Source organism: Egretta garzetta, unplaced genomic scaffold (assembly GCF_000687185.1).
Source record: "Egretta garzetta isolate BGI_Z169 unplaced genomic scaffold, ASM68718v1 scaffold458, whole genome shotgun sequence".
Taxonomy (NCBI): domain Eukaryota; kingdom Metazoa; phylum Chordata; class Aves; order Pelecaniformes; family Ardeidae; genus Egretta; species Egretta garzetta.
The window spans coordinates 668,443-679,092 of NW_009260599.1; the positions used below are offsets into that span (position 1 = coordinate 668,443).

Consider the following 10,650-nt stretch of genomic DNA (forward strand, 5'->3'; position numbering starts at 1 on the left):
CATAAAACAAGGGATTGCCTGAAAGCTTAAGTGGTGATTGTCAAGTAGGAGTAGCCTGTTCATCAGCAAGACTGATGAACTGTTTCAGATCCACCTGCAAAAGTTTTACAGCTCCTTCTGAAACCTTAAAACTTCTCGCAAAGGCCCTAAAATGAACTGTGTTTTCTTAGAAAGCTGTTCAATCTAACAAGAATGCTTCAAATGAGTCAAATGTCTTACTATTTAAAGTCCCATCCTGTATTAAAAATTAGTTTTAGAAAAAATAATAAAATTTAGGCATAAAAGGTAAATTAAAATTGTCACAGAAAAAAGAAATGACTGAGGGAACTCAATTAACATTGTGATTTCCCAAAATTATTAAAAATTTTTGCCTCAGAAAGCAAGCAGGGAATATGACACTAAAACATGCAGGCTAGCAAGAAAGTTTAGAAGTTAGAGAAATATACAAGCACTACTTGACTGCTACAAATACATTTTGTAAATCTAATTATAGGTGCATCACCATAGAACAAAAAGACAATACCCACACCATACCTATTAAGCATTTCTACAGCCCTGATAACCATTAAAGCCTGGAAATGTAATAGAAAAAAGAAAGGGAAAGTGCTACAGCTGCAGAACTGCCTGCAAAAATAAGCAGCTCTATGAGGCTTAAAAAGAAAAGAGAATAGAAGAAACAGTGGACTTGTAAATAAGTTCACAGCATTTAATTACAGATCTGAAGCAGAGCCTACTAAGACTACAGAAGCCTTTTAAACTTTGCTTAGTGAAAAAGCCAAACTGGATTTTTAATAATCTGGCTTTCAAAGGGCACTGGATTCAACCTTCTGCTTCTAGGCGTAAGCACAGATTTAGTACAATTTTAGATAATGTCTTTGGTCTCAAAACTTCAGAAACTGAGCCTTGTTTGAGGCATAAAAATACAAACGGCTGCTTTAACTTCAAAGTAATGTTTAAAAGGTTTCAATAATAGAAACATTCAGCTAAAGGAAGAAACAGATGAAACCGCAATGACAGAAATATCACCACAAGTCCTCCCTGCTTTGTGCAGTGTCATTTCCAATGCACTTCAGACCATACAGAGAAAGATTGCCACTGCATCTATTATGGGTCATATGAACATGCATATTTATCAGGAAAGTACAAAAGCTCTTCTCAGTATCTGTTTTAACAATGACAGAAAATATACAGAATAAAGAATATCGGATTGTTATTCTTTATCCTTCATTTATAGTGCAATATGATTTAAAAAGGAAAATTTAAACATCATATTCCATTTCCAGTTGTGGTGCAGTTTTAAAGAGTTAAATAATATTAAAACTGGTTAAGAAATTGGGAAATCATCAGTAATTTTTTAATATAAAAGACTAGAAGTACTTACTTGACAAGCCAATGAGGCAAAACCAAGACTACAGAAAACAAAAAGTAAAGCCAAATAACCTATGATGCATGCTTACTTATTCTCTCCCAAAAGCATAACACGCCTAATCCATCACTTACACATCCCACTCATAATTCTATTACACGATTAGTTTCCAACACAACTGAAAAACCAGCACTTCTGACTTTAGATCTCTTCACTAACTGTGGCATGCTACACCTAACAGAGGTAAAATTGATTTATTTGTTTCATGCTTATGAAGTTTATTTAAATTATGTTCCCCAACACAGTGGCGGTAATCGTCCTCAAGGGAAAATGGCAACACTTGTCATGTAATCCTTGCTCAACTAAAACCATCAGAGGAATTAGCTTAAAGATACCCCTTCCAGTAAAACCCTTCGGCCTCGGGAATCTGTATGCCATGTCTCCTGTAATGGCACATATCAGCTCTTGCTTTCATCATTTAAATGAAGTACAAAACCTTCTGAGTCTAGTAGCAACACCCTGGCACGAAGCTGATGTGATGGAGGAGTCAGGCCTGTCATTGGTTCGTGATGATGATACGGCTGCTTATAGACAATGCTTTACATAACTGTAATTAGACTCATGCACCGAATTTAATACTCCCCCTTCTTACTCAGCACTACACTAGGCTGTCTTTGACACAAACACTTGTGAGTATGTTTTATAACTCAATAATTAACATCCATAAGCTTTACTACGAAAAAGTAACTCCTCTTAACCAGTGGCATGCTGTTTTCAGATAGAGAAAAGAAGTCATGATGAATTAATTTTTCTCAAATGTGTACCTTTTAAAAAAAAAAAAAAAGTCACTGGCATTCTGTTTTGAATGTAATACTTAACAGAACTACAAAGCATGTTTATAAAAAACACAGGGAAACTTACCTTCAGCTTCATAAACACAAAGGAAGAAAAAAATCACTTTAATTCCTGGTACAAATTAAGTCATTGCAATTGAAATACTGAAGGAACCTCTAGCTCCTTCAGCACCACTTGCTCTTCAACTGGAAGATGACCCTACACCAATTAAGTCAGGCTTAAGGGATAGAAAAGTTGACACAACTTTTCACTGTACATCATACTTAAAGGCAGATGAGAGTGCAGAGGGTGAATACCACTCAGCACTTGCTGCTTGCTTCACTTCATATTCACTTTGCGCATGTGATAGCTCCTCCTTTCTGCTGGCCATATGGAATGACTTGGTTGTACATATACAAAGGAATGGAAATGGGGGGGCGCTTCCTTGGTGGTCACAGTAACGTTACAGCCAGACAGCAGAGCTCTTGGCTTACCCCAGGGAAGTGCCTTCACAAAGTGTCACCTTTCCATCGTTCAACATTTGGGAATAAGTTACATTAGGTATATATGGCAAAACACAGGGGGCACCAAGAACTGAAAATCCATGCTACAGTATAAAATACATAGAAAGCATGATTTTGAGGAATCTACAGCTATAGCTACAGTGTAAGTCATTACTAACCCTGGCCTGGCAGCAGCTCAAGACAGGTGCATGTGACCAGGAAAATTCAGGCAGGACAGTCCACTGCTGGGTGGAATGGGAAAGGTAGCTTGGCAGTAAATGGGAGCAGAAGCTTTAGGAATGCACATAGAATATTCCTGTTATTTTGTGATGAAGACCTAATACCCTGAAAAAGTTTACCTAGAGACGCATTTCAAAGGAAAAATAAATATTTAGTTGTCTGAAGGTAACATGCTCAGCCTCAGAGAAGTCCAGCTAATTAATGAAATTGTTGGTACTAACTTGGGCAAATGAAACTCGAGTGATATCGCATGACAAATGTATGTGCTTTCAGGTAATTCTGTGTGGTAAGAATGGTTTGGGCTTTCCATTTGAGCAAGAGTGACAATTTAGAAGTGAGAATGGGGAAGGGTAAGGCTGTAGGAGCATGCCAATGTCAGGGTAGCTGACCACCAATATCAAAAGGTAGCATGGGAAGGGGCTTTTTCTTTGTACAGGGCAATACCTATCAGTTAGTTAGCAGGTAGAATTTCTGTGGATTCTCATCCACTTGCTCACTGAAAACAGAACCATCACATCAGCCTAAGCTTCACTACAACAGTTCTTCCATTTTCCCATTCATAATCATTGACAATAGATAAAAGATAATGCTTGAAACAATATACTGTCTAATAATAATGGCTTACCCCATCTTTGGGCGAAATCTGCATGTGGGTGAGGGAGTGCTTTGGTGAGGGAGGAAGGACAGCATGGGAAGCAACCCTAACTCACAATGTGAGGCCGTACTTCTGTCAAGTCAATGGTGCTACGCCAATCTGCTCACCTGAAGCACTCTCGCTGCCTGTTCTAAGCAGCCCTAACCTACCATCATGCCTACATTTCAAAATGACAGTGACTTTGGAAATTGCTTGGACTACAGAGGGTGCTTTGCTGGACAAGGTACTTTACAAGAAAGGAAGCACATACCTCTTTCCAAATTCTGTGGTTTATTGTATTTTTTGTTCAATAACTCCTTAGACACCCACCCAGTATTTACCATTCTAATCTCCTGACTACAGAAGTTTAATTTAAAAATGCAAAAATATTTCTTTTTCTTACCATGTTCACCCAAACTTCAAATCCTAAGTCAAACTGCTTTTTCCTCAGTCATGTATGAGGACCCCAGGCAAGGATTTTGCAGGCTAGATTATGCTCTTCATTACGCCTTTAGAATCCCGACAAAATACCACTTCCTTTACACCTTATCACAGCCCAGCACTTGCGTGGGTGTATAAACTCTGTATGAAGCGGAATGGTTCACTGCACATCCATTGAGAAGATGAAAACCACACATCAACAGTCAGCCATGATGGAGCGGACAAAAGACATGCTACAGCCAGAAAAGCAGTCCCCATGAAAAAGTTTAATACCAGTTTAGCTTAGCTTGTCCCTTCCCATATCCTACTGTATTCTACCCCCTCCTACCTCTTCCATCTCCCCTCTCTCTGTTGAAAAAACCTTAACCCACATTCTTTGGTAAGTCTCACCTACCTACCAATATGCATTTTATATAAGCATTAATACCAATGTCCACGCCAAACAGAGCAGTGCATTTTGCCATTTCCCCATTTACTCCCAGATCATGAATTTCCAGTCTGTAGTGAGCAGCACTAATCCAAAGCTTTTTGTCTTATTTTCACTTCACTTTTTATTTATTTTCACTTCCCAAGCTGTAACCTCAAGATTCCCAAGCATTTTTCTTGGGCTGTTCTCCCACAATGGACAGCCATCACACACTTCTCCCTTCTAACCAACAAGGTGGAACATAGGGAAAAAAACACACAGTGCATAGAGAGGGACCAAAACCCAGTCCTACATACTTCTCCAGCTCTCCGCTTACAGTTTGAAACCTTTTGTTCTAACCACTTGATCCCAAGTTCATCATGGAAGACTTTAAGCTGATTTCAGCCTCACACGTTGAGTTAGCAGCAGACATATCACAGACCTCCAAGTCCACTAGTTCACAAGGCTTAAAACTCTTACTGCTCTTGCAAGCACAGCCTGCTGCGAAGGCAAGCTGGCGCACTGAGGCGAACTCCGGACTGGCACAAACCTGCTGTCCAAGATGCGAGGGCAAAGCACTGCGCTCAGCACAAAAGCCCAGACAGGCAGGCGGGCGAAACGTTAAATGCCAAACAGTCAGCTAAAAGCAGAACTCTGAGCCCTAAGAAATTTGAGTTTACACTTATGTTGCTCACTGGAAACGCAGTGGCTGCACTGGGAATACATTAATGTATGCAGGAATTTGTCCAAATACCCATTAAGAAGGGCACTCCACTAGTGAACCACAGAAGTAGCCAGCACATAATTGAGAGCTTCAGTGGGTGATGAAGGAGACAGACGTCTCCATCTGCAGCATCCTGCTAACAAGGTAAAGTTGTATCATGCAAAAATCACACAGAGAGACGCTCTAGAGAAAGTTTGTGGGTACCAGCCATGTGGGAATCATGGAAGGTTAATCTATATTGCTCCATATCTCACTGAGGAAATGAAGTCACAGATTTTTCAGGAAGTTTTATCCTAGTTTCTAGTTTCTATAAACTCCAGCAATGTATGATCTATTTCTTGAGCTGGTGCTGCGAAACTGCACCTTACACGGGACTCGGGCAGTCCCGCACCTCCCATCTTTACTTTTACCATAAGTACGGCGCCAGGCGGAGAACAGCATCTGAGCTCGTCAGGTGCTTCCCAGCTGAAGCCTCGAAGAAACCAATGGAGCCAGAATCACTTAATGACCAACAGGGGCACTAATGGGTTGGATCCTACAATGCTCTAACACACAAAAACTCATCAAAGAGATTTAATTTACCTTGACCTTGTAGTACTCCTTGACTTCAGGCTGAATGGAATCAAAATCACCACTGATGTAATCAGGCAAGAAGCTGAAAGGAAAGCAATGAGCAGTGAAATGAAAAATTAATCCATCTTACTACATTTAATATTTATTTTCTCAAGAGCGCTAAAGGGTACAAGCATTAATCTCTCAAGGGAATAGGAGTTAGTTAAAAGCATGATAAAACAAGAGTTGATATGAGGTGATACAAAATAAGGTAACAGACGAACTGTAAAACTGGTAAACCTAGTGCCCCTTCTCTGCTGAGGTTGCTACACATGGCTTAGACGCTTATACATCTCCCTGGGTCAGTAAGGCAAGACTTGTATCTGCATGGTTCTAGAAAGACAACTCCCAAATATCTTTCAAATGTATCATTCAGTCAGCAAAGTATTTGAATAAGTGTATCTGAGTGCTGTACATCAAGCCTCAGAGGATACCATTTGTCCCAAGATGATGCTGCTGCTTCTTGGACTGCTGGTGTGCCACAAACGTTCCAAAGATTTGTATTTCAGTTGTTACTGATGTCATCTTGTTTCTGCTCTTCTCCTTGGTTATTAAAAATACTCCCCCCAAAATATAGAAGTCAAATGCTCTTTGATTTTTAAGTCGTATCTTGGATGTACAAAATGTGTACGAGCCTGATTTTAAATCCTAACCATCATTTGTACAGTAATATTGCTGCCAGGCACACAGAAATAATGTTGTGATATTCATCTCAGCTTGCTCCTCATTTTTTAATTGCAGAACGCTGCAAAATATTTACTGCATAAATTCTTATGAAATTCATAATGAAACTTCAACTGTACTACACAAAGAACAGTTTAAGAATATTTTTTTGAAAAAAAAATCCCAACAAAACAACCCCACAGAAATACAGCTTTCCATCTTGCACAATTCCTGGAGTTTTAAGCAGCAGCTAAGACGACAGGTGAAAGTGTTGCCACTGTTTCAACAGATAAGGCTGAGCTTTGAAATTAAAGCTGTGATTTCAGTGTTTTCTATCAGATTAAATAGATAGCTCCTCTTCTCCAAGGTTACTATGCTTTACGAGGGGTATGAGAGTTCATCAGCAAATTAGTTTACAGCTCAAGCTGAGTTACAAGGAATTGGGAAAAGCACATTGGGACGTATTTTTCTTCCACAGGATTTTGGAAGAATGCTGCAGGGTCTACAAACTCATCAGTAAAACTTACAGAAATCTCATGTTCTGGCTCTGCTCAAAGATTTCAAGAAAGATGCGTGGTCACTGGCCACCATTTTCTCTGAAAACTGAAGCTGCTTCAGCAGAAGCTGGTGAGTACAATTGTTGTGAGTTAGTTCATGTGCAACTACGGCATTTCAAATTCACTGCTCTCTGCTATTACTAAGGCTGTTATAAAAGGATATGTTCTAAAAATAACCTCTCCAAAAGTGATGCTCCCACACTCACAGCAGGGGGAAGGGCAGTCCCTTCTGCACAGGGTTTTATTGAGGACACAGAAACCACCTAGAAGAAATGCAAATGCTTCAGTGCTCTGTTTTATATGCTGAAGTCAGTATAGTTCAAAACCAGCAAAAATGAAATAGAAAATTAGATTTGCTCCTTCATTGTGAGACTGACCTTTTCAATGTATAAAAAAAATACGTTTTCAAAATTTAAATTTTAAATTGCTGCCTTTTTACCTTTCCACAAGTTTCCCAATGAAAAATGTACTGAATACAACATGCCTAAAAAACTACAGGCATTCTCTTTCGATTTGTTATTTGCCTTTCATTTCTTCCCGACTGAAACAAAGCCATTAAAAGTAAACTCACTCCAGGCGTTACAGTGGTGGCCCCGAATGCAAGCCCTAGAGGTGTCCCAGCCGGTTGGGCAGGAAGAACTAACAGCCAGTTGTCATGGAAAGCCAACTTAGTATGACGCACGCATCCACACTGGTGAAAAAGCTGATGTCTTAAGGTTGTTTATCTTACTGAAATGCAGTACATAAATCCAAAAGTGTCTTTGTCATTTTTTTTCTCTCTACAGTAACTACAGACTGCAGTGCTTTTAAATAATCAACCATTTCTCCTGAGTGCTTCAAGAGGCATAACTGGGAGCAGAATTAGTCAAAAAAGTATCTCCTCAGAATCAAATGCTCCTGCTCAGCTTTATGCTCTCATCCAAAGTAAAACCATTTCCATGACAAAAGCTAGCTGAAGTTCGGTCTGAATTTTTACAAGCAAAAGAAACTAGAATCTTGGTGGCACCTCCCATGTGCTCTGCCAGGGCTCCTGGCTACACTGCCTGAACCTAGCGCTACGTCCATTTTCAAAACATCCTCTCTAAATAGTTCACTCATAGGCACCACAAAGCCAGAAGTGACTAACAGTGAATACGGAACTGTGCCTGGGAACTTCAAGATTTCTGAAAGTCTAATCCTCACATTAATGAACATGAAGAGAAGAAGTCTTTCTTCTCTTCTCCTTCCCTTTTAGAAACACCAGAAACAAGGAAAATTCAGAAAGTCACTGCTGATGAATTTAAAAAATATCCATCCTGAGTAAATCTCAACTTACACTGTCTGCCTCACAAACATCATTAAATGTTTCAGCTTTCTCTTCAGAGGATGGCTGTTCTTTGTAGCTCATGGACTATGCAAACCCACAAAAGCGAGCCAACATTTGGCCAAGAGTCAAAAGCTCCATTTGACTTGGTCCTTTTGAGTTCTGCGGAACAAATTGCCCGATTCAGGTGAGCAGAATTGAGACAAAGCTCTTCTCCAATTAACACAAGTGAAGGAGAGTCATTGTGTGGAAAGTTGCCCTAGACTGACTAACCTCAGAGGAGACTAGCACTAGCTGATACAGAAACAGGGGAAATAGCCGAGAGAGACATATGTGGGGAAAACACACATACTAAAGTAACTTAAGAATAATTTGTAATAATCGGTTTTCACTTGTTTGCTTTGGTATAGTTTTGTTTTAACTTCAGATCACAGACTAGTCCAGGAGAACAGGCTCTGGAGAATCACGTATCAAGCTTATTACCGTGTGAGTGAAAGAAATTATGTCAGAAAGAAGTAACAAGAAAGGTCCCTCCATAAAATTTAAAACAACTGCCCTTATTTAAGTACGGATTAAAATCAGTTATTATATTAGTCTAACCCATGCTTTCCTACCCTCTGACCTCAAATTCATGAATAATTCTTATTCTGTAGCATAACTGTATTGAAGATGACGTATATTTCACTGACATATATGGCACATATCCTTTAGTGAAGGAGATTGTCTTTTTGCCCATGATGGCACAAGATGTCTTTAATTCCCTTTCAAAGTCCAATTTAAAATTTTAATTTCTAAGCAGTCCAGATGATGCAGTCTACTGCATTTCAGAACCACGTTTTACCAGTCTCATTAGCTATTAATTATCACTATGCATATAAGGTCATGACCAGCTCAGCTGGCTTGATTTTCTGCTGCTTTACACTGACATTTATCAGGAGCGAGCCAACCCCATCATCCTAATGGGACCGGAAGCATAAATCTCATGTGAGATCAGCCTAGTCTACCAAGTCTTCTCTAGAGCTGCCCAGCAGCATAACACCAGGCACAGAGCCACGAAAAGTCCTTAGAGGTTTTGGGCCAGCCAGAGTTTTTCTTTCTCTTCTCATTCTCCTTGCTTTTTTGGGGGCTGAGGGATTATTATTTTTTTTTGTTTGGCTTTACGATGTTGCTTTTTGTTGTTGTTGTTTTGGTTTTTGATCTCAACAGGGTATTTTAAAGACATACAGCATCCATCTAAAATTATTAAGGAGTCAGGAGGACCAGAACTGCTTTCAGATAAGGATCTGAAGGCACTTCCATAGCAAGTTGTTGTTTTGGTTTTTGATCTCAACAGGGTATTTTAAAGCCATACAGCATCCATCTAAAATTATTAAGGAGTCAGGAGGACCAGAACTGCTTTCAGATAAGGATCTGAAGGCACTTCCATAGCAGACTGCTTATGTTTCGTGTATGTAATTTTTATTTTTTTTTTAAAGAAACCAGAGTTTCAATATGAAACCTTTAAAGGTTTACCTAGCTTACCAAGAAAAAACAGCACTATTTCTCAGAAGTTTTGAGATGGATCCCAGCTAGGGGATTTATGCAAATTGGGTAAAGGCTGAATGCTGACTGAACAGTTTTATGAACTCCCTGGATGCTGGGCTGGAGAGCAGGAAAAGAAAGAGATTCCAGAAAGTTTGCCATAGTTTCAAGATACACTAATGAAATTTTAGTCACCGGTACCATAAAACAGTAATTGACTCTTACCATGGACACAGATTACAAAATAAATAGAAGCTATTTAAACGCTGAGGTCCTCATGCTAAGTAAGCACAACTGTGCCTTTTGCCTTCAAGAAACCCATCTAAGGGACAGAACTTAATTCAAGAAGCAGTTTTATTTTGAAATATTCAACACTAATGAACAGCATAAATGTAAAACATCAGAATACTTGGTTGTTTGTTTATTCACTCACTTTAAGAATTCATCATGGAGTGGTAAATATACCTTTTTGTACAGTTATGAAAAAGAAAAAAAAAAACCCAACACATCACACTTTAGCAGTTTATAATAAAAAACTGTGCTGCCTCCTTAAATAAATTGCTCTGGCATAACTGTTCAGTTCTATCATTAATTCAAAGTTACATTTTCCTAGTACTATTGACTTTTCTTGTGATGTAGCTCCGTTAGCACATAATTGTCCGCAATTAACCTTTTTTAAACAAATGTTAACATCAGAGACATGAACCTTTAAAGGCAGTATCTGCGGTACCCTTTGCTTCCTTCAGTTACAGCACAGAAAAAAAAAATCCCACACAGACAAGCCGTACGTGTCCCAGCTGTATTATTCGAGGGCACAGAGTGGGCTCCCTATGCTTTTTTTTTTTC

At 39.2% G+C, this 10,650-nt stretch overlaps 1 protein-coding gene across 1 annotated transcript in view; it reads right to left on the reverse strand.

Moving 5' to 3' along the window:
- The window catches only part of TPK1 (thiamin pyrophosphokinase 1), a 162,139-nt gene extending 155,854 nt beyond the window's left edge, over positions 1-6,285 (reverse strand). The window contains exons 1-2 of the mRNA XM_009644768.2: positions 6,195-6,285; positions 5,731-5,846 (exon numbers count right to left, since the gene is read on the reverse strand). Of these exons, the coding sequence (XP_009643063.2) occupies positions 5,731-5,846; positions 6,195-6,285 (207 nt within the window). The remainder of the gene's footprint in view (positions 1-5,730; positions 5,847-6,194) is intronic.
- Between the last annotated feature and the right edge of the window lie 4,365 nt (positions 6,286-10,650).